The sequence below is a fragment of the Lissotriton helveticus genome, chromosome 3_1, assembly GCF_964261635.1.
Source record: "Lissotriton helveticus chromosome 3_1, aLisHel1.1, whole genome shotgun sequence".
NCBI classification, from domain to species: domain Eukaryota; kingdom Metazoa; phylum Chordata; class Amphibia; order Caudata; family Salamandridae; genus Lissotriton; species Lissotriton helveticus.
The window spans coordinates 900048841-900074249 of NC_136061.1; the positions used below are offsets into that span (position 1 = coordinate 900048841).

At 44.2% G+C, this 25409-nt stretch overlaps 1 protein-coding gene across 1 annotated transcript in view; it reads left to right on the top strand.

Moving 5' to 3' along the window:
- Nucleotides 1–25409, top strand: part of SF3A3 (splicing factor 3a subunit 3) — a 241738-nt gene that overhangs the window by 94809 nt on the left and 121520 nt on the right. Inside the window, exon 8 of the mRNA XM_078681237.1 lies at nt 23331–23469. Within this exon, the coding sequence (XP_078537363.1) occupies nt 23331–23469 (139 nt within the window). The remainder of the gene's footprint in view (nt 1–23330; nt 23470–25409) is intronic.

A 25409-nucleotide genomic window follows, 5' to 3' on the forward strand; every position in this document is an offset into this window, starting at 1 on the left:
AAGAATCACACACGAAACAAACACACACAGGTACAAACGTACATACACATAGATAAACACATGGGGCAAACACACACTAGAACAAAAACATATGCAAATAAAGGGACAAACAAACAAAGACGCAGTCACACAGATTTATACACACACGCAGACACATAGACACTCCCAGCGTCATAACGCAGAAAAGATGCCTCCCTTGCAGAATGTGATGAGAGGCCACCAAATCTCCCATATCTCACAAATATTAATTGGTAGCTGAATTGAGAACCCCTTGAGGTCTTGGGGCCCCAGAGGGGTTGGGGAGGGGATGCAGGGGCCTGTTACGTTCCTGCACATTCCCACAGACACGTATACTGGCGACACACATTCACTCAAACACATACATTCAGACACAAAGACGCACACAGGGACACACGCACAGGGAAGAACACACAGATATAGATTCAATCAAGCAAACATGCACACACAGAGAGAGTTTTACCAGCTGGATAAAGCCTGTCCTTTTCACTCTTGGGCTAACTCCAGAGTACAGATCGCGACCTCGGTATCCAAAATGGCATGTGGCGCAGGCACATACTTCTCTCCCAGACTCCCGACGGGCTAGCGGTGGGAGTGGAGAGGACTCTCGGCAGTCAGGTCTCGCGCGCTGGAGTCGGTGGTGACGGCGGTGCTAAGGGGGGCGCATGGCACCCTGGAGGTCCTCCCGCACACGCTGGTTCGCCGCTCCCTGTGGCCACACGCCCTCGAAGAAGGCCAGATCGGCGGAGCTCTCCGCACCAGTCTCGAGCTGCCGACAAGTCCTCCTAGGGAGCGAGCAGCTGGCGCGCGCCGAGGCGTCACCCTGCGCTCGAGAAAGTTTCTACATAGGGAAGGTGTGTGGAGTCTGGTACGGGCAGAGAGAGGGAGGGACCCTCGCTTTATGTCAGGTCGTAGCGGGGACTTTGCGCTATCTTCCCTTCAGAATTCATGACCTCTCGCTCCTGGAAACTTAAACGAGTGGAGCACGCGCGCGTAACAGCGAGCCATGTGGTTTTAATTATCGCGCCTGTGTCTCGGCACGATAATTGAAACCACAAGTCAGCGGTGCGCGTAATAGACACCAATTGGCCTATAGCGTGCTCTATTAGTAAAAAAACATGCACGCAAAGCCCAATAGCGTGCCCCTAAAGGAATAGCACACGCTCGTGGGTGCGCCATTCCTAGGGCAGCTACTGAAACCCCATTTTTAGCTACTAAATGTCTCGTGCTGCGCGAGCAGTGCTGTGCACTGCAGTGCTAGGCGCAAGACCTACAAAGGAAGGTTTTGACCTAGCGAATTAGGTTTATTTTACCAGGTCAAGTTGGGAGGTTTAAGGCTGTCTGACTACACGGCAATGGCTGACCCAGATTCACAAATTTTAATTTTGTTACCGCAGTGGTGACACAATCAAGTGCGGCAGTCCACTGGTGACATTTCACATACGAGCCCTGGGTACCTCTTTTACCTTATACAAGGGCCTTGCAAGTAAGTTAAATGAGCCAGTCCAGTATTAGTCAATTGTACACATACTTTGGGGGTGGAGCACATGCACTGGGGCATGAGCCACAGGACACAGTACACTACAGAGTAGAAAAACCAGCAGTATTAGTCAAAAACCTGGAGGTAGGGATACAAAAAGAGGCCCTTTACCACACAAAGCATCTCCTTGGTCAGTTCCTCCAGAACGAGCACCACAACACCTACTACATTTGTAGAGCTTATTCTACTCGCAGTAAAGCAGCTCTGCTACTTGGTTAAGAAATGCTCCTATAACAGAGATTTGTAAAGCAGCTGCCTGGAAATCAATACACACTTTTATCAAACATTCTTTAGATGAAGATTCTAAAACTGACACATTAGTAGGTCAAGCAGCTTGGAAATTTTTATTTGGTTTAACCATCATTTTTGATTAGCACCATATTGCTGTTTAGCTTACAGACAATCGCGGACTAGGGATATGCTTGCTATTCTATTCTATGTTTAGGACCATCAGTGAGGATCCTAAAATGCTGAAGAAAAAAATATTGGAATCCTTGGTTTGCATCTTGGGTATTGTGGGAAGATGGCTCTTTATATAGTGGACCGAAAAGAGGTACAGTGAAAAAAGTCCAGGCAAACCCCAATCAGTTTACAGAGGCACAAATTGCACCCCAAATGCTTTCTTTTGTGCTAGTGTGGACGAGCAGTTAGGCTTATCAGAGGGTTGTGCTAAGCATTTATTGCACACACAAAGGCAGTGAGAGACACTCAAAGAAATCCGCCACCAATTTATAAAAATAACACATGCTTTTATATGAATTTAGATACCAAAATCATCAATACTTTTAGAGTTATGAATTTCTACTGGTTTTAAAAGGTTTGGGTGCTGTAATGTTAACCTGTGGGGGAAAAACATGGACTCCATTTGGACACTTATCAGCGACTTACGAGACCTTTCTCCTGGCCTTAAGGTGAGTATAAGGCCAGGTCCAAGGTCACACCAACCGGTCACCTTGAGCGGCACTGGAGTGGCCGGGTGCAGAGGTTTATTTAAGCGTCTGGTGTCCTGTTCACTTCAATGGGGGAAAGTCTGGTTGAAAAGAGACTGCAAGCACGTACTGGGCTGCCAGTCCGGGTGAACCCTCAAGAAGGACTGGGTCCTTGAGAATCTTAGTCACTTAGGGACACCGTTGGTTCACTTATCCGGCTGTAGGGCTTGCATCCAGTGGTGTCTTTAGGCGTCGCGTCAGTGCTGAAGGAAACACTTGCGGTTGAGGGGGCCTGCAGAAAGAGGCTGCAGGCAGAGATAGAGTTCAGTCTAGGCAAACCCAAGGGTGGGCTCAGCCTTTGAGGATCTCAGGACTCTATTGGCACCGTCATCTTCCTTGGACTCAGGCTGTTGGGTGCTGGTGCAGAGGTTCTTTGAGGTGTCAGGTGGTGGCAGTAAGAAGTTAGCTCTTTGTTTTTTGTTCTGAAGAAAGGGGTCAAACAAAGAGCTGGGCCACTCTTGATGTGGGTCTAACTGTCCCTGAAGTTCCTCGACTTACAGGTCGGTCTTCCTTGGTGTTGGTGTCCTGGTTGGACACAATAAGCCTTGGTTGTTGGAATGGGCCAGATACTGCAGGTATTGGTACTGTGCTGCTCCATCTTTCCTGGCGTCCCCACATTTTAAGGGAGGACGCATCTGATCTGTGGGACCATGATAACATCTTCCTGGGCGGCTGCAGCATCGGTAGTTACGGTAAGCGGCAGGCCGCTGAACCAGACCATGCTTCTTTGGTGCTTGCAGCTTCAGGGGAGTAGGTCCTCTACTCCTAGAGAGTTCTCTGGAGATTTGCGAAGCACTGGCAGCCCTCTGGGGTTCTTGAAGTATGCAGCGGCAGGGCGAGTCTGTTTCTCCACGAGGGTCTGGTGTAGCAGGCAGGCAGGCAGGCACGGTTGGTGCCAAGTCAGTCGTTGCTCCTCTGTTCTTGTGTCCACTTCTTCTTGAGGTCCATTGAATCTGAAGTCCTGGCATTAAGGGTGCCACCTAAATACTGTATTTAGGGGCGTTATATGGAGTATGAGATAGTACTATCTTGTCGGGCTACCTGCCTTTAGGGTGAGTGCTTCCTCTATATGACACCTTCCTGTGGGAAGTGAGGATAACCCTGACCAGAGGACTTAATTCCACCAAAATCCAGGATGGTGAAATTTTCCTAGTCGTGTTCACTTCAGGTAGCCCACCTTCGGGGTGGTATAAGCCTGAAGGGGAACACACCTCCTGCCTAGCTAATTTTCCCGCCGGTCCTTGTGCCACAATGCTCCCTAGGCAGGCGGAAGCATTAACCCTGTCTAGGTAGCAGCCAGTGTCTCATATCAATGGCAATGGAGGCATTTGAAGCCTCCTGCCTTGATATGCATCCTGCTTGGCGGATGTGATAACACCTCCTGCCAGAGCGAACCTTGTTTCCAACCTCAGAGAGAATGGACTCTCACCTCCAGGGTGTCAGAAACTCATCTGTGGTGTCGGGCTGTACAGGACCAGTCAGCCAATACACTAGAGGTGGGTTTGTTTTCAGGGGATACTGCTAAGTTAAACTCTGGGTGCATGCATTGATAAATCCATCACTGGAATCAGTGTAGGCTTATTAATGCAAGATGTTTGATACCAAAACCATAGGTTTCAGTGACGCCATAACATAGCTGGGAAACCTCTTTGTCCAGTGCATACCTTAAGATGGCTTCTTTGTTCCCTTTTACTGTCAGTAATTGAACTGGTCAGCTTAGGGGCACATCTGCTCGTGCAGATATGTCTTCACATGTAATATAATGCACCCTGCCTTAGGGCTATAAGTAATGGTGACTTAAGAATATTACATGCTGTGTTAGGGGTGTGTGCCATAGCATGTTTTCACTTTTTAGAGCACCTTGTCACGCAGCCTGTAGTGTCAGTCTTCATGGGTTTGGTTCTGGGTCCCTTAGAGTGGCACATGATATGCTACAGCTCTTGGGGACCCTCTTTAGTACTTATTCCTTAGGTGCCAGGTGTACCACTTAATAGGGTGTTGCAGAGGTGCCAAAGCCTGCTTAATTGGGGATTAATTAACCAATTACCTAGTTTTAGGGGAAAGAGCACTGATGCTGGGGATATGGCTAGCAGGAAGCCAGTGCTCTCCAGTCAAAGTTGCATCACATACCAGGCAAAAAGTGGTGGGGGTAGGGAGGGGTACTGCAACAAAAAAAACTGTTTCCTAAACTTATTACACACATAACATTACTAAATTGAAAGTATCTAAAGATATCAGCTTTGGCTTGGGCATATTCCTTACAGAAGTGGACAAACAACATCAGGCCGTATGAGTAACGTATAGCTTCTAATTTTGATTTTCCAATTAGCTCCCGCTTTCTGGATCCCTTAAATTGACAAAAATCATCTAAGAGTGCACTACACCATTGGAGAGTATCTAGAATGGAAGTCCTAATTCATCCTAACTCTGCATTGGCAGTCTTTCAGGTCCTTCGTGCCATACTCAATGGTTCATGCAGTCTATTGGTTGGTCAACTACCATACAATGCTTTGAGGTAGCTCTGCTCCCTCAGTGCCCAGTGGTCAGTTCTGAGAAAGGCTACTGCTGTGATTAGAAAACCAGTACTATCTGCTTACAGGAAGCAGGGCTGTACCTCCATCATAGACCCCTTTGATAAGGGACACCAAGGATGTACCAATTGATATATGGATGGTGCCCCTACTTCTTTCTTCTGTATGGTGCAGGTTCCGCCAAAACCCTTGCTTAGCCTTCTCCCTGCAGTGGCATTTCACCACCTGCTACATTGCTTAATTACACGGCAGCGAAATGTCCGGTATTAAAGACGCAGCACATAAGTCGCATACCAAGAGATTGCAATGGCATCTTCTTCCTCCACAAGATCCTGCTCTAATGCTACCCTGTCATCAGGGTCCGTATCGGGATTTTGAATGCTAGATATCCCTTCAACTTGCTGTCTAGGGCTGATGTCTGTTTTTGGTATAGGACCTGAAAGTAAGCAACATGATCATCACTTAACCCGCAGGCCTCGAAAAATCTACTTGCCCACTCCCTATGGCGAGTCAGATTTTATCTGGTCGTGCTATTTTTAGGACCTTTTGGTCCGTTCTGACGAGTAAACTTAAGCTGGAAAAGCTGTTTATTCAGAAAGTGAATGAGCAATTAAGATGCCTTTAAATCTTGTTTTCATCTTGACGCATTTGCTGTTTGTTCAAGGGCAGAGGTCAATTGTCAGTTTGTCTTTTTATTAGTTTCTGCTTATCTTATCCTGGAAAATGGTGTTTAATTTTCCTTCTCTTACTACAGTTAGAGGTTTTTGTCAAGTGAGCTGGTTGACAATCGTTTTGAAACAAAAGGCTGTAAGATGTTGAGTTTTTCTGAATCACAACATTTAAATAGCTTGTAAATGAAAATTACTAATATTTCAAAATATTTTACGAATTACAAAAGTATATGTTTTTTGTCGTTCAGAAGTGTGATCAAAGAAAGACTTAAATGGGAGCAAAACAAATCCGAACACTTTACTTGGTGATCTGCAAATGACAAATTTTTGCAGAAACTCAATTTACAAGCATTATTGTTTGTACACTGTATAATTTTATCAGTAAACCATATGTCTGTGGGACATTTTGTGACCATTTCCCACCCTTCTGTTTGTTTGCAAATAAGTCTGCTACCACTTCATGCTTTAGTTATGTATGTGTTAAAAGTGATTGTTTTTAAACATAATTTGAGAAACATTTCTGCCTCTGCCCTGATGACAGTGTGATGTATTCCTATAGGTTCTGTATCGATCCCCCTATTCCTGACCCTATTCTGGTTAACGAGTTAACTAGCAGCCATCCCATGATGCAGAAACCGTTATCTGATTACGCCAGACCACGGCACAGGAGCGCGTTATCTGATTAGGTCATAACGCTTGCCATCTAATTAGGCAAGCAATATTCCTCCAGCCCCTGATAAGGCATACGGAGTTCTCAAAACAAATCAAACCTATGACAACCTGGGAAAAACCCTGCGGCCATTGTTTTGATTTCACCCAGAACTTCAGTAAAAGAATGCGCTAACGACCAGCTCGTATGACATCCTTATCGACGTATCTATGTCCATCCTTACGTCAATCTCGGCACCTTACAGGTATAAATATTACCGATATTGCCTTAAGCAAACACACGCGGTGGTGACGAGACCAGAGCAGCGAGACTTGCCGAAGCCCAGCAGAGAGCGAAGCCCACTAGCTGCCCCGCCTTCCTGACGCGCTGAGAACGAGATGCTGCCTTTCTCCTGCCGAGAAATCCAGCTCCGGCCCTTCCGAGCAGCCCTCGCAGGCAGCTTGGAATATCGAGACCTCAGACGAGAGATACTATCCCTCAACCATCCTAGACCTCAGGTACGGAACTGAATAACCCCTTGCAGAGAATTCTTGAATCAGTCACTTGGCAAAACAAACTTAACTTAGACTGCTACTTTCTATCCCCGCCCACGTATTAGGCTTAGGTCAGGTACACTGGGGTAGGCGTGGTTAGAAGCACCAGTTGAGTACGATTAGTCAAATGTTTATATGTATGTATCTATTTTATCCATTTTAAACCACCATATGGCTTAGAAACCATATAGATGTTTTTACAGTATTATTTTATACTTCTGCTTTTATTGTATGCACTTTACTTAACCATAAGTATTGCAATAATATCGATTCATTTCTCTTGTACGAGAAAAGAGACTGATCAATAAATAACATCTTTTATTGAACACGCCCGTCTCTTCCTTTTCTCTACAATCTGGTGAAACTAAGAATGCACGTACTGACTGAGTAAAATAAGTTGTCTTTTGTTTTCACACGACTCTAGAGATACACTCTTGATTAGGGGAGAGCAAAGTTGTCATGTTCTATGGTTGTCAGAAACTAGATCCCTTCTTGTCTATCCAGGGAGGTTCAACTCCTCCTTGTCTATTCGAGAAAGTTTCTAGTGAACTCTGAGCTAGCTGGCAAACCCAAAACTTTAAGTCTAATATCGACAGTAGAAGACCTAGTTAACGTCTGGTCTAGGTCTATACTATTGGAGGTATTATTCCAATGCGCAGAGCCTATTGGGATAATAGGAACTACACTACATGGCGCCCAACGTGTTTGGATAGGCGATAAAACTAACGCAAGACTTTAGAGTAACTCAGTCGTGCTTTTTCACTCAGACCCCTTTTTCCCATAATACTCCAAAGACGTCTGGAGTGGGTGAAAGGTAAAATCCGCCAAACCTCGCAGGAGGGAACTCCTATGTATGGTTCTTGGTTCAAATCAACGTTGAAGGATACACTGTTCCAAAATATTGTGCATCTCATCTTTGTTTCTATAAGAAACCTGATCTGCAAACAAACAGAATAACCATCCTGACAGTAAAATGCCAGACAGTGATGATGAAAGAGAGAGAGCTAGAGTAGCAGCTGAAGTAATAGCAGCTGATAATACTATGCAAGAAGCAGACCCGGATATAATACTCATCCCGGTCAACATCAGAAGATCTATAACGTTAAAACTTATAGAAAATGGACTGACACCAAGAGGTGGTACAGTCATATTCGTAATTGAGGCACACGAATATCGGCAGACAGAGGTATTCTATTCATGGATAAACTTTCCAGCAGCAAATGCTGTAACAAAGGAGTTCCACTGTTATAAAATAGAGGAACCTCCGGATACCTACACTCCTTTCGAGGAAGTGGAAGTACCACTCAAATTCCAAGAGCATCTGCTCTTGTTTAATGGCGCCCTAAAACATAATAATCACATCACCAGGCTCGGTCCACTAGGTAGACCAGGAGCAACGTGGCCGGTCCTAGCCGGATACACACCACATCCAGACATCGAAAGAATGTCTGCAGCAGATGTTTTAGTACAACTAAAACAAATAATTAAAATATATAGACAACTAGTCCAATATGTAATGCGGACTTCAACCATCCAACCTGTAGTTAAAATCCCACAGCTGACCCCTCATCAGGGGAACACAAATAAAATTACACCACAGAACATACAGTCCTGCCTAGGTAAAGTACCAGCTAAACGGGAACAAATACCATTCTGGTTAGCACAAAAAATCACCCAAATAGAGGCGGTGTTTCCAGACACCACCCCTGTGGATAAACACAGGATTCTGACTATCTGTCTTCCAGTGGGAATCGCACCACATGTGGAGGACTGTGACACTTGGGGTACAGTCTTTGCTTCCATTTACACAAAAACACATGGAGTTCCATCCATGTCAGTAATACCAGATGTGCTAAAACAAATTCAAGACGAATACGGTCCAGAACCCGCTTTAACTCTTGGTATGAAATTACTAAAAGACTTCAAGCAGGTCTCGGCAATATTACTAGCCAACATAAAAGGAGAAGCAGCGAATGTGGCGATCCGCCAGAGGTTAAAAGAGACAGATATAGCAGACCAACCGGCTGAAATTGCCAGAATTATAGAAAAATCCTATGAAGAACTAGGTAGAGATAGTTTGGGTGGAATACCAGTAAAGCCCCAACTAATTGAAAGTCCTGAAAACATATTTATTAAAAATAATCTAAACAGTCAAAAGAAGAACTGGGATGGAAACAAACAATCCAATCCAAAAGAAAAGAGATTCCAGTCCAGAGGAAGGTCTCCTCGGCGGAGAGAAAGATCTCCGGACCAAGGACCCAAGTCTCCCCAAAGGGAGCCCTCTGTGAAAAAATACAACCTTAGAAATAGGGATAACATAAAGAAACCGGATAGATATCAAGATTTTGATACACGTCCCTCTCAATCTTTTCAGACTTCCTCGCAGAAATCGGAAAGAAGAGGACGATCGGAACCCAGGGAAGGGCACGTCAAGTCCAAAGACAAGGAACCTGCTCATCCAAATAAAAAATTACAGTTTCCAAAAAAGAAGGTAGCCAGTATTAAAGTATTCAACAATGCCGAGAATACTGAGGACACAGCTGAAAAACGGAGAGTGGGCTCAGACAATGCTAGACAGCGCAGCAGAAGTGAGCATAGCACGCAAAGTCCTTATGAATCATCTGGAGACAGTGGACACGAATGAATACATTCAAGTGGAAACTGCAGACACCAGAGTTAGCAAACCTCACAAAATATATGAAATAACTTTACGTATAGAAGGGGATAAGACTAGAAAAATAAGGGGCCTTTTTTGGGATAATCTCTCCGAGGGCTATGACATCCTTCTAGCTGAAAAAGATTGGCCACCAGAGTTCGTCAGGGAGTGCCCACATGGCGAAGAAATAATTATGCCTGCCTTCTCAAATCATATTCCAATTCATAAAAAATATACACTTGCAAGAAAGTGGGCAGTAGCTCAAGCTCCTGCTTTATATAAAAATCATGTAGGATGGGATGAGGACTCTCCTCCTCACAAAATCCAGTTAAAATCACAACCTACTGCACAAAGGCAGTATCCAATCAAGCAAGAAGCTAAAAAACAGGTAAAAGAAATTCTAGATCAACTAGAATACCAGGGGGTGATTGAAACTTGCACCTCACAAATGAACAACCCTTTGTTTCCTGTCTCCAAACCAGACAATTCATATCGTCTAGTTTTGGATTACAGACACCTTAACTCATGTTGCAAAACCTTTTCAGTACAAAACTCGCATAGTGCTGCACTAATGAATAACATAGTGCGCAAAAAATATAAAACAACATTAGACATCTCTAATGGATTCTTTTGTCAAAATATAGCACCAGAGAGCAGATACTTATCAGCGTTCTCAATAAATGGCGCTCAAAAAGAATTCTGTCGGTTACCCCAGGGGTACAAGAACAGCCCAGGAGTATTCTCAGCGAGAGTAACAGAGTTACTACAAACATATGATGACGAAGCAGTATCGCATGTCGACGACATATACCTAACAGATGATGACTTGGATACTCGCTTGAAGAGAGTGAACACCATAATACTTGGGTTCGCAGCAGAGGGTTACAAATTCAACTTTAAAAAATCAAGAATTGCCCATCTAACAGTCCTGTTCTTAGGATATGAATTATCAAGTGAAGGCAAAAGCCTGGCTGACAATTTCCTAGAGAAATGTGCCGTACTCCAAGCACCTAGAACACTAAAAAACCTACAGTCAATTCTAGGCTTCCTAAATTTCGGAAGAACATACATTGCAAATTACGCAGAAAGGGTCAAACCCCTTTATGATCTAATAAAACCAGATTTTAAAAATCAAATTGGACTCAAAAACACACAGAAATTCTGAGATCCTTACAAACAGATATGTTAATTAAAACAAAATTAGAAACACGTGATAACACACGCAACCTTGTGATTCGAGTCATCCCAGGAAGATGCGGATTCACATACCTGACCTCTAATGAGGGAGAAAAGGTACCAATTGCATTCAAATCACACTTGTACACAGAAGCTGAAAAGAAATTCAGCATTAAAGAAAACATTGTTCATGCAGTTCAAACCGCAATAGCTAGAGAAAAAGATAAAGCTGACGGTAGACACATCACAGTCAGAACAGCAGAATCAGCCTTTGAGGCATTAACGACACCGTGTAATTTACCAACAACAGCATTGAATCCGGAATGGATACAATGGGTGAATTCCATTACAATGGACAAAGTAAAATACTACTTTGATCCAGAACTAGAGGAACTAAAATATCTAGAATATGAAAGAATATTCCCTCTGCCAATCGACATTCTGCCATTACGACAGTACGCTTGTGTAATCTATACAGACGGACATGCTCAACCATCCGTTTGGGGGGAACAAGCATACAACCCCACATGTGAGATTACAAAAGAAGTGTGGCGCGGAGGTATACTAAGACCTCTATTAACAAAAACACACTCAGTAGAAACTAATTCAGAACAACAGACTGAAATAATAGCATTGAAAATGGCGCTAGATAATGCAGATCGCGAATTCCCGACACTCATAGTGTCCGATTCGTATTACTGCGTCAAATCATATAACAGCGATTTGCAGAAATTGATTCAAAACGGTTACAAAGATGACACAGGTGCAACAATAAAACAAAAACTGCTTTGGGAACAAATAGTTCTGTTAAAAAAGAACTACCAAAGACTCACGTGATACACTCACAGAGTCATCAGCGTGATGGCGTTCACGTTGCAGGGAATTCATTGGCTGAGAAAGCCACAGCGGTAGCAACTGAATCGGCTTCCGTAGCTAGAAAAAAGCGTGCAGTAAAATACATTGACGGTGAAACAATGCTGGCGGTGAAAACGTCATCAAAAGGCGACTGCTCAGCGTTACCGATCAATTACCCACTCAAATATACATACATAATCGATGCGAACTCCGTTCCTTTTGCTCGAATCCCTGGAGTGGGGGATAGAGTAATTCCAAACAAGGACAGGAGAACTTTGTTAATAGCAGACGCACATATGGGCGAGGGTCTCAGACACCTCAAACTAAAAGATTCTCTGGAAGAACTACAATCAGTGTACTGGTGGCCAGGCATGAGCCTGCATCATCACATCTTTGTAAAAAAATGCCCGGGCTGCAACAGAGATCGCAGCGGCGAGAGGAACGGGGTAATACCATGGCGTTTCACTCAATAAGGGCTAAACAATAATCAGTGAAACAAGTGTAAATAATGCGTCCCATTAACAAATAAAGACTAGTTTCCACTTATAAATGTAGACCCCAGCACTCGGCTGACGTCGGGACTGTTATACAACATTTGCGAGTCTAAATGGCATATACGCTAGGAGCATGCTACGTTTGACCAATGTTTTCACTTTAGCCCTCAAGCTTGTGGGAAAGCACGGCCAAATGAGCATAGCGAAGCGGAATTCTTCTCACTTCCTTCCTGAGGGACACGGGACGGTGTAAAGAAAAAACCAAGGCATAAAGCAATCTATAACAGCAAAGGTATTAGGTTCGGGAGCTGGGTGGGTCAAACATCTAATAAGTGTCCAACGTAGTCTAAACAACTTGCCAAGAAATTCTCTGAGGGGATTCAGTCCGTACGAATTACTGTTTGGAACTAGGATGCTAGTCTTAGATCTTGACAGTCAGACTTCAGTGGTAAAAGAAAAAAGCTTTGATATCAAAGATCGTTTGGCTATTTTACAGGACTTAAACGAAACAAGAAAAGACCTGAGCAACATAAAGTTGAAACAGCAGCCAACAACCACTGAAGAACCACCACCTGTCCCAGCAAGACCTGTCTGGATTCCAAAAGTCGGGGATCTAGTCAGAGAAAAGATCGCGGTAAAGAAGGAATTTGGGCCTTCTTACAGAAAAGCAGTTCCTGTCTTGTCCATCAACGGGACAAGATCAGTTGTACTACCGCCGCTTGCTGGTAAAAAGGAGAACCGAGTTGTATCCATCGACCTGGTAAAACCACAATCATGTGGCCGATAACAAACAGTAGGCCAAGTGGACTCCCGATAAGTAGTAGAACACCAATATTTGCTACAAGTACAGAGGTGCTAACTAAAAGGCTAATCACATTCGAAACGCCTACAGAACAACGACAAGGACTATGCAACAATGCAATGGAACTCACACCTCTGAAACCCCAAATAAAAACATTTAGTAGAGACACACCAACCTACAATGAAGTAACAAATGAATATGCTGAAGCTGCAAGAAACAGTAATCCTGAAGCAATTGGAACAATAGACAGAACGGCATCCGGCTACTTCATCAACTTTGAAGATTCTTCTGAAGATCTAAGTGAATCAAAGACACAGCCATCAACAAAAACGTTTAAAGATAAAGCTAAGGAACTTTTGAAACAGCTGAAAGAAACCTATCTGATTTCTCCGTGGATTGAATTTTGGGTGTCATTTGGTGTATTTATCCTGATACTTTGGCTCATCATGATACTATGTTTGGGACGCTTCATTGAGGGAAAATATGCTAAAATGGACACAGCAAGCCAGAAAATCAACTTGATCCTCAAGCCACACACGTCTTCACACGTCAAGAAAAGAGAACTTTCTTCAGTCAATTTCACAGCCAATCCTATACCGGGTGGGGTAGCATGGGACAATACTGACTATGAAATTTATGGTCCGGTAGAGATCCTCAAATATCCACACCAAATCAAGATCTCGTTGAGTGACTTTGTAAAACCAAACTCATTTGCTGATGATTGGGACTTTGAAAGTATTAATAACATGATGTCTGATCTAGTGATGTCTGCTAAATTTACCAAACATGATTATTTGCAGGGTTCATCTAATTATGATAGTATGTACTGCTACAACCACTATGGTAACCATTTTTTACATAAATCAGCACAACCTAGAAATGTTTTAAATTATAATCAATGGGAACATTGTGCAACCCCTCCAAAAGGAAGCTCAAGAACCTTTTATGACAAATATTCATACTTTTCAGGGTTCAACACAAGTAATGCTGAAACATTTTATTTCAAATTGTCAAATAAGACAGGAACAAAAACCATGCTTACAAACACAAAATTGATATATTCGGACTCATTTTTTGAACAAATGAATACATTTGGTTTTGATTATTGGGACAAAAATGTTGAAGTGAAAAGTGTTTGGGGTACAAAAGAATGGCAAGTACAAGGTATAGAATCATTGTTTTGAGCCTGCATGATCCCAGAACAAATTATATTCTTGAATGAAACTATTCAACAAACTACCTGTCTTGGATTAGCCAAAATCAAAGACTTAAATAAACCGTCTATTCCAAAACCAACAATGAACAGCAATAACTCTGCAGATGAAGAAATAGACGTAAACTATGTATTAAACCAAAACAGAACAAATCCTGATTGGAAACAATGGTTAATCTGGCCCACAGATACCAATAACTGTCAAGACAGATTCCTGAACAAAACACAGGGGTTCACATTGACCAGGCCAGACCCTAGATATTCCCAAAGACAACACCCAGGGATAATCACCACCTACAGTGTGGGCAAACTCTGCCTTCAATGGCTAAAAACTTCCACACTGACAGAAATTAAGCAACACCTAACTTTACTTACTGATGGTGCTGACTTGCGTGATTTCATTATGGGACCACGCAAACAGCGTCAAAAACGCTTCATAGCAGCCTCTATATATGCAGCTTACAACGAGGCCTGGAAGATAACTCAAATTGAGACAGCAGAAAGTATACGGGAAATTGACCGTATTAATTTGGAAAAATCGCTTTCTGTAGTGGACAATGGGTTAATGACTCTGTCCTCCAGAATCTTTTCATTGGACAGCATTGTGTCATCAGCAATCGACATAATATCGCAAGACTTACTGTTGTTACAACACGGTCAGTCTCAATTGCGTTCTATTGTACAGCTTGGCTGGACGTTACAAAACCTGCGTTCAGGCTATGTGCCTTGGCGTTTAATCAACACAACGTCACTATTCACTATCTTTAACCTTACTGATAAACAGATCAGTATGGCACAGAAGGGTGCTGATTATACAATCCTGAGCATTGAGAAACTCGAGAGATTACCATTGACAATGTCAGAACGACCTGTCATTGAATGGATAATACATGGGATAATTAATATTCCGAAATCTACTTTCAGGTTTCAATACTGCCAAAAATATATACAGGCTGGCATGTACGAAAAATTGGGAAAAGGGTACATTAAGACAACATGGAACTTGCCCTATTCACATGCATGTGTCAGTAATAAAGGACAGAAAGTGTTTCTTAGTGGCAATAATTGTGCGATGTCACTAAGCGGTACACTTCTGTGTAATGGAATTAGTTTGCATGGAGCCTGTGACGGGAACTCAAATAACCTTTCATGTCACCAGCTAGGCACACCTGCAACAGAGATAGAACCATTCTTTAAAAGACTCTATAACGGGAGTTACATTCTAATTGTGGATCGCAGATGTTGTAGTCTACTGCCCGGGGTTCCTTATCTCATCAGTACGACTGCGAAGGTCATGTGCTGTGGACGCTTATTGTTCCCCAGCTCCTTTCCAGACAGGGAGGCAAGGGCATGGCCTCACTTCAAAATTACTTCTATTCGAGTTGATACTTTAATCAGAATGAAAACAGTGCTTCTTCAGACGCCGACCAGGCTCACGTCATCAAAAGAAACGTATGATCTCCTAGTCGCAAGGACGACTGCAGAGATTCACTCATTGTTATCAACTAATTCCCCCATACATTTTGCAGAAATCCTGAATGAAATCTTAAATATTTCTGATACCAGTGGAGTCTCAAATGTATTTAAGACAGTATTTTCGATGGCATTAACACCATTCAAAGCCATACTAGGTATTTTTCCAGACTTCGTCCATTCGATTTTTGGAGGAGTTCCCTCATTTTGGGACTAATTGCAGGAATCCTATTCTTAGTCCTTATATTTCGTTATGGCAAACCGTGTCACAGACAAAACACCTGCGACAAGGGAAGAAACAATCCGAGCCATTGGATACCGGGACCGGATATCAAAAATCCTGGGACTAACCCGGCTTAGAGACCTGAACATGACTTGGTTTCTTTCATTTCGGCCGATATGGCAAAGATGTGTTTTACCTGTATTAAGGTGCATGCTGTGCGGAGAAGAATGCGTGTTGGACACCTGTCTGACGCTACAATCGGATGCGCCAATGGTTGCAGAAACATTGTTGGGTCCGGTAAAGGCTCATGCATTGTGCTGCCCTCAACGGCTGCCAATCCTGGTGACGGCATTCGTGGAAACTTCACCACTATGATTAAGGGGTAGTGAAGATCAAGATGAAAGCAGCATCGATCAGGTACAACCTTCTGTCAGCAATACTAATCAAAACGTCAATGGAGACAATCATGCACATGAATGCATGGTTACATCCTTTTCCGAGTTAGTGGAACTCTCACAGGAAGCTGTTGACAGCTTTTTCAGCAGTCTCAACGATATGATGTTCTCACCAGAGCAGAAATAATGACTCTTGAACAAGCTAGCACACGGCGTTCCCGACACCTTGAATTTGGCCTTCAACGTTAATAATAAAGTAGCAAGATCGACTTTTCCTCCAGTTCACGGACAGCAATTTTTTAGCAGCCCCAAAATATTTTTGTTAAATTTTACGGGACACTTTTCTTCTGCTTAAAGTAAGAACTATTCTTAGAGAACTAATTTCTATTTTTAGAAACTTCATAGACATTAGCTGCCCGCTGGTATGTTTATAAATATTTTTGAACTGTGATGAAGTGGTCTCGAACTTTTCTTCTGTATTAAGAGCCATTTCATGTGTAATTCTCATATTCGATTACTAATAATGTATACATATGCGTGATTATTTTTAGCATTATTCTACTGCTTGAGTGCATATAGTACATATGACTATTTTTTTCCCCGTATGTTACATAATTTCAAAATGCATTATGTGTATTTTGGGGTGGTAAGGTATACACGATACTCTACAGTATGTTTTACTATGCCTAGATTCGTAAATATGGCCATAGTTAGCGTGGAGTGGGTGTGATGTATTCCTATAGGTTCTGTATCGATCCCCCTATTCCTGACCCTATTCTGGTTAACGAGTTAACTAGCAGCCATCCCATGATGCAGAAACCGTTATCTGATTACGCCAGACCACGGCACAGGAGCGCGTTATCTGATTAGGTCATAACGCTTGCCATCTAATTAGGCAAGCAATATTCCTCCAGCCCCCTGATAAGGCATACGGAGTTCTAAAAACAAATCAAACCTATGACAACCTGGGAAAAACCCTGCTGCCATTGTTTTGATTTCACCCAGAACTTCAGTAAAAGAATGCGCTAACGACCAGCTCGTATGACATCCTTATTGACGTATCTATGTCCATCCTTACGTCAATCTCGGCACCTTACAGGTATAAATATTACCGATATTGCCTTAAGCAAACACACGCGGTGGTGACGAGACCGGAGCAGCGAGACTTGCCGAAGCCCAGCAGAGAGTGAAGCCCACTAGCTGCCCCGCCTTCCTGACGCGCTGAGAACGAGACGCTGCCTTTCTCCTGCCGAGAAATCCAGCTCCGGCGCTTCCGAGCAGCCCTCGCAGGCAGCTTGGAATATCGAGACCTCAGACGAGAGATACTATCCCTCAACCATCCTAGACCTCAGGTACGGAACTGAATAACCCCTTGCAGAGAATTCTTGAATCAGTCACTTGGCAAAGCAAACTTAACTTAGACTGCTACTTTCTATCCCCGCCCACGTATTAGGCTTAGGTCAGGTACACTGGGGTAGGCGTGGTTAGAAGCACCAGTTGAGTACGATTAGTCAAATGTTTATATGTATGTATCTATTTTATCCATTTTAAACCACCATATGGCTTAGAAACCATATAGATGTTTATACAGTATTATTGTATACTTCTGCTTTTATTGTATGCACTTTACTTAACCATAAGTATTGCAATAATATCGATTCATTTCTCTTGTACGAGAAAAGAGACTGATCAATAAATAACATCTTTTATTGAACACGCCCGTCTCTTCCTTTTCTCTACAATCTGGTGAAACTAAGAATGCACGTACTGACTGAGTAAAATAAGTTGTCTTTTGTTTTCACACGACTCTAGAGATACACTCTTGATTAGGGGAGAGCAAAGTTGTCATGTTCTATGGTTGTCAGAAACTAAATCCCTTCTTGTCTATCCAGGGAGGTTCAACTCCTCCTTGTCTATTCGAGAAAGTTTCTAGTGAACTCTGAGCTAGCTGGCAAACCCAAAACTTTAAGTCTAATATCGACAGTAGAAGACCTAGTTAACGTCTGGTCTAGGTCTATACTATTGGAGGTATTATTCCAATGCGCAGAGCCTATTGGGATAATAGGAACTACACTACAACAGTGCTACTAATGAACTCAGAGGCAAGTCTGGGACTGTGTGTATCCTATTTGTAGCTAGATTTGTATTATAGATGGAGAGATAGTTTAGTCTGTTAAAGCAAACAAAATAGTTTTTTGTGCAGCAGACATGCAGAACTCGTGTGTTTGAAGGTGCTCTCACATGTGATAATGAAGAAAATGGTGACTCAAGTGAATTAAAATATTTGCCCTGGATCACATTTTTAAAACAGTTTATGGGGCAAGAGCATTACAATTGGGTTGAGTAGATTTAAGTCAGTAGACTTGCAGGTCTTGAAAACTTTTTATGATTTTTCGAGGCCTGACAAGAGGCTACATTGCCATTGCCGTTCATTATTCTATGCACCAAAAGTTTACTCTCATCCTTTGTACCAAGCCATGCCAAAAGCTTATTAACCTTATTACCACTTTTTAAAAGTTTTTTTTAGTTATATATAGCGCAAACTAGACTTAGGGGTATCAGAGCGCCTTACATGAGCACCAGTTATGTTACAGACTGACACATTCATTTTTGTTAGGCAAGGGGAGATTAAGTGATTTGCCCAGAATCACAGAATGTTTAGTGTCCCTGCCGAGACTCGAACCCGGATCCCCAGCTCAAAGGTCAACCACCCTAGCCGTTAGGCTACGTTCTCTCCCCCACTTCATAAGTTCTCCCTTATGCACTAAGATACTGCACCTTTTTTGTTAGCAGCACTTGCACAACGGCTCCTTGCAGTAAGTTGGCTGCTCACTAGCAAAACGTAATCCATAGCATACTCCTTCGTCATGAGTTCATCCTCTAACTCTGTGCCTGATATAGCTGGGATTTTTTCTTTACCACAACACTGGACATAACCTGTCCTCTGCCCACTGATTTAAATGTTTACCATATTGTCCTTGTAAAGAACAGGGTCCATACCTTCTCCTATAAGTTGCTTCTGTCAGGGTGTCTGATATGGACCAATCCTACATTTTGATGCCTTCCCGCCATCATTTGCCTTCATCCAGCAACCCTTTTAAAAGTCATAAAAAATGCTTTAGACCTGCAGGTCTAGTAAACTACAAAATCTCCTCGACCTATCTTAAATGAACTTGACCTCAAACTCTGAAAACTGAGCAAATGTGACAAATGAACAAGATTTAAAAGCATTTTTATTGTTCATTTACTTTGTGAGCAATAAAGATGCCTTTAAATCTTCCTATCTTGTCACATTTCCTCTGCTTTCAGAGGCAGAGGTCAAGTGTCAAGTTTGTATTCCTACTCGCCAGAAAGGGCGAGTAGGACCTAAAAATAGCTCGTCCTTAATCAATCTCACTCGCAAATGCCAGCGGTCGAGTGAATTTGTCGAGCCCTGGTAGAGTGGTTGAATATACTGGGATCAGAAAGGGAGCTCCCCTAAACATGTATTCATTATCTTGAGATATTAGTCCAATCTGGATAAAGAGTTAAGGGAGCTGGAATGAAAAGAGAACCAGTGTCTTCCACAATGGCAGTATCCTCTAACTATCTGCCAGTCCTAACTCATCCACAGATGCATCCATCCTTTAATGTCTTCTTTCAGTATTAATACAGATGGTCACCATTCAAAGTGATGGCCACACTTTAAAACTTTCCCCTGTTTTTCTTCCTTTGCTGTATGTGTCCTAACGTCAAATACACTGTTTCTTATCTGTTATCCTGGGTAAATGGTTTTGTCTCTGCCAGTTCTTCGATTTTTCTTTCCCCCTTCAGCTATTGGTTGATCAATTTCTCTCGTACAATGTAACAGTCTTGATTTGTCCATTTTAGGATGCTACTTATTAAGTGGTGCTTACCCTTTACCTTGGTGAAGACAACCCCTTCCCTGACCACCCCACCAGACTCTTTGATTCTTTCTAGGTATCTGCTTACCTACTTCTTAAACCTAAACTCCCTTGTGCTGATTATCTTATTGCGGTTGTTTATACTCTTCATACTTTGTTACAAGCACTGCGTTGTTTCTCTGTGTCACCGTGGCACTGTTCTCTGTTCAAATTATATATTAGTTTGACATAAAATATTAAAGAATTCTGCTTTATTGTTGTCCTGCCTCCCTTTTTAGGTCTCTCCTGAGCCAATGCGATTGCGCATTGCTCTGGCGAGATTATAGTAAGCGGTCCGAAAAGTCTACCAAAGTGGCGGATTAGGCACAGTTCATGTGAGACAGGCACGTGCACAACGCCAGCCACGTCGCACACCACCATTTGTCTGTGCCTTGGCAACACACCTCAAAGGCTGCCGCTCGCCCTCCCCCTACACCCCCCTCCGCCACAGCAATGCCGAGAGCTTGTTTATGGACTAAAGTAAAAGCCTACCGTACTTGTTTACAGTAGCCTTGCTCCTCAAATGCTGTTGCTGTGTTGCCATCTCTCTAGGGACACTCGGCTTGAAAACACTCGACTTGCTAGCTGCAATGCTACATCCGCTATGCTTTGACTCTAGACACGTTGATCCCTCGCAGACTGTGCTGACTCTGCCCCTCCTGATTCCGAAACTGGCCAACGCAGTCACCACGCAGTCTCTTCTCTCTGTCTTATGTCTGCCCTGCCACCATTCACTTCGGGCCCTCACCCTCACACACCCACACCCTCACCCCCGTCGCCCTCACCCTTCCTCACCCCGTCACCCTCACCCTCCCTCACACCCCTTCACACCCCCTCACCTTCACACCCCCTCACCTTCACACACCCTCACCTTCACACACCCTCACACACCCTCACACACCCTCACTCACCCTCACTCACCCTCAGTCACCCTCAGTCACCCTCAGTCACCCTCAGTCACCCTCATACCCCTCACCCTCACAACCCTCTCACCCTCACACACCACATCACTCAGGAACACCACCACATCACTCAGGAACACCACCACATCACTCGGAGACACCACTACATCACTCAGGGGCACCACTCAGGAACATCACTCAGGAGCACCACCACATCACTCGGGGACACCCCCACATCACTCGGGGACACCCCCACATCACTCGGGGACACCCCCACATCACTCGGGGACACCCCCACATCACTCGGGGACACCCCCACATCACTCGGGGACACCACCACATCACTCGGGGACACCCCCACATCACTCGGGGACACCCCCACATCACTCGGGGACACCCCCACATCACTCGGGGACACCACCACATCACTCGGGGACACCACCACATCACTCGGGGACACCACCACATCACTCGGGGACACCACCACATCACTCGGGGACACCACCACATCACTCGGGGACACCACCACATCACTCGGGGACACCACCACATCACTCGGGGGCACCACCACATCACTCAGGGGCACCACCACATCACTCAGGGGCACCACTACATCACTCGGGAACACCACCACATCACTCGGGGACACCACCACATCACTCGGGGACACCACCACATCACTCGGGGACACCACCACATCACTCGGGGACACCACCACATCACTCGGGGACACCACCACATCACTCGGGGGCACCACCACATCACTCGGGGGCACCACCACATCACTCGGGGGCACCACCACATCACTCGGGGGCACCACCACATCACTCGGGGGCACCACCACATCACTCGGGGACACCACCACATCACTCGGGGACACCACCACATCACTCGGGGACACCACCACATCACTCGGGGGCACCACCACATCACTCGGGGGCACCACCACATCACTCGGGGGCACCACCACATCACTCGGGGGCACCACCACATCACTCGGGGGCACCACCACATCACTCGGGGGCCCCACCACATCACTCGGGGGCCCCACCACATCACTCGGGGGCCCCACCACATCACTCGGGGGCCCCACCACATCACTCGGGGGCCCCACCACATCACTCGGGGGCCCCACCACATCACTCGGGGGAGGGGCACCACTACATCACTCGGGGGAGGGGCACCACTACATCACTCGGGGGAGGGGCACCACTACATCACTCGGGGGAGGGGCACCACTACATCACTCGGGGGAGGGGCACCACTACATCACTCGGGGGAGGGGCACCACTACATCACTCGGGGGAGGGGCACCACTACATCACTCAGGGACACCACCACCACATCACATCACTCTGGGACACCACCACCACATCACATCACTCTGGGACACCACCGCATCGCTCGGGGGCACCACCGCATCGCTCGGGGGCACCACCGCATCGCTCGGGGGCACCACCGCATCATCACTCTGCACCACAACAGCACTGCCCTTGCTTGCTTCCAACAAGCATTGCCATAGCCAATAGTACACGCATTAGCAAAGTGTAAGCTATTGGCTTTGTGAATATTAATGCTATTAATTTATATATTTTCAAAGCCAACACATATTAAAAAAATGTCATTTACAATACCAATAGCTTACACTTTCCTAATGCGAGACCTATTGTATTGCAAATGCTTGTTTATATTGGGGAGTATTGATTGCAAGGTTTTTATTAACCCCTTAGCTGCGGCGGCTATTCCGCCGCAGCACTAAGGGGGAGGCGGGGCCGCGCGGCGCTCCCGTACTCATGACAGAACCGCTCCGTCGCGGCCCTCGGGTGAGCTGTGCTTGTGACGGAACGGTTCCGTCACGGCCCCGCCCGCTCATCAGAACGCTCAGCGCAGGCGCGGAATTCGTGCCACGCAGGCGCGGCGAGCGGGCCGTGACGGAACCGTTCCGTCACCAGCACAGCCCACCCGAGGCTCGTGACGGAACGGTTCGTCACGAGCACGCAACGGGTTAATTAAACTGTATAGGCAATATATTATTTTCTTTCAATTTTGCTTAAACCTCTAACTTTTAAAACTGGCTATAATTATCCCCAAATGAACCGTTCTGCTTTTTCATTCAGTTGAAATTTCAGTGATATGACACAGTAAAAAGTCATATGATTCAACTGAAGTTTTTTTTTTTCTTTTTCCAGTTGCAGAGTTTTTGCAATGTTAATGTTTCTGCAAACATATTTTTTTGATATTCATGGAATCTCATTACACAATACAGATATCTTGAAATGCTTCTGGAATACCTTCAAGATTATACTGACAAGGTGAAGCCTTTATTGGACCAAAATGAACTTTTTGGCAAGATTCAGAGCGAATTTGAGAAGAAGTGGGAAAGTGGAACGTTTCCTGGCTGGCCAGTAAGCAAATCTGTTTTTTTAAAGAGATTCTAGCATTATTATACTCTATATATGTAACTACATGTTTGCATATTTGAAACCCCTGAAATGTTTGCCAAAGTTCGGATATTTTTAGTCCCCCCCCCGTGTTTGATGGGTTATGAATAGCAACAATACAGCAGTCTTCTTGTTGGCATTTAAATGAAATTTTAATTTATAATTTACTTCCTGGTACAGATGGAAGTCCACTTGGGTTACGTGGGCTTATATCAGGACTTCAGTCAGAAGTTCATTTAGTGCTACTCTTTGCTTAAGAAATCCCAGACCAACATTTAACGTTCTTTATTTCCGTAACGTAACATGTTTTTCAGTAACTTGTGCACAGCAAACCAGAATGTTTATTATGTATGCATCCCATTCCGTGTTCTTATCCTTAGGTCACCCAAAGAGTTCCTCACTTTAAGAAATTGAATTATTATTTTGAGTGGGTGACTACCCACCTCAGAATAATTAAAACCCTTGCAGGACAAACTTTCAAAGTCACTTAGTTAAAAATAGCCCATTCCCCTGATGGTTCTCAAGTTCCAAAACAGTACTGATGTTGAAATGCAAAAAATAGAGTAAAATGTATCAATCAAAATGACCCTAATATTACAAAAATGCAATAAAGGTGACCAAAGATATGATTTTTTAAGTGTTTAAGTATACATGGTGTCAGAAAGCAGATTCAGTCCTCGCCTGATCTTTCTCCGGTCCAGAAGTGTTCTGATGTGAGTGCTTGGTGATGCAATATTTACGCCAGGCATGAGCTAAGCTAGTGGTTGGGAATGACAACTGGGCGCGCACTAACCAATGGAGTGAAAGTTCCCGGGACCAACCCTAACTCTCAGGATGGGAAAGTCTTCGACCACACTAAACATGGCCTCTGAGGGATCCCTAGTGTCTTTCCACATTTAACATCAAACTCCAGTTTGATGCTGTCACGGTACCCCCAATAAACCCAGGGACAGAAGTCTGATAGAACAATAGAGTTTTCTAGCAACCAGAAAGTGGATACACAAGAATTGTTTTGACATCCCATGTTCCTTCCTTTCAAGTGTGCCACACTCTTATATGTAAACCCAGCAGATCTGTTAAGCAGAATTTGACATTCAAGCAGGATTTGACATTAATGTGAAAAAGTATGCTTTTAGCCCCACCCTGCATATTCTGTCTGATTTACGGGAGCCATCTCTGCCCATTCAGGCCAGCCAATTGTTGTCACCCCTATTGCTTGTCCTATCGCTAGAACCCCTAGCACAATATTTTCATTGTATCATGGCCCCATTTGGCATCCCAACGGGCGCGATGATCCACTCAATATCACTTTATGCTGATGATATGTTATTGTATTTTAAGGATCTGAACATGGACATGCAACTCATTGCAGCTGTGTTTTCGCAGTTTGAGAACATCTCAAGCCTTTGCCTTACTGGCTCAAAGTCTGTGGCATATTCCTTTCATGATATTTACAACAGACCCTACTTACAGTTTGGCCACTTACAGTTTAAAGTAGAACCCACTACTTTTAAGTACCATGGGCTACACATCTACAGGACCAGTGCAGGCACTATAAATGGAATTGTGGTCAGAACTATTAATTCTCTTCGATCACAGGTGGCATTCTGGAACTACCTTGCCGTTAACAATAGCAGCCCGATTGGCCGTGTCTAAGATGGTTATGCTACCTAGACTCTTATATCATTTTGTAAATCTTCCTGTTGTCCTCCCGACTTGGATCTTTAAAACACTGGAAACCCTGTTATTATCCTTGTTATAGGGAAGGGGAGGCATAGGTTAGCCCTGGACAAGATGCAACTTCTGAGCACCGCAGGCGTTGTGGGGGCTTCTGATTTTAAGGCACATTGCATTATTGGGCAGTTGCAATGGCTGGCATATTGGCTAGCTGGCCACAACTTATT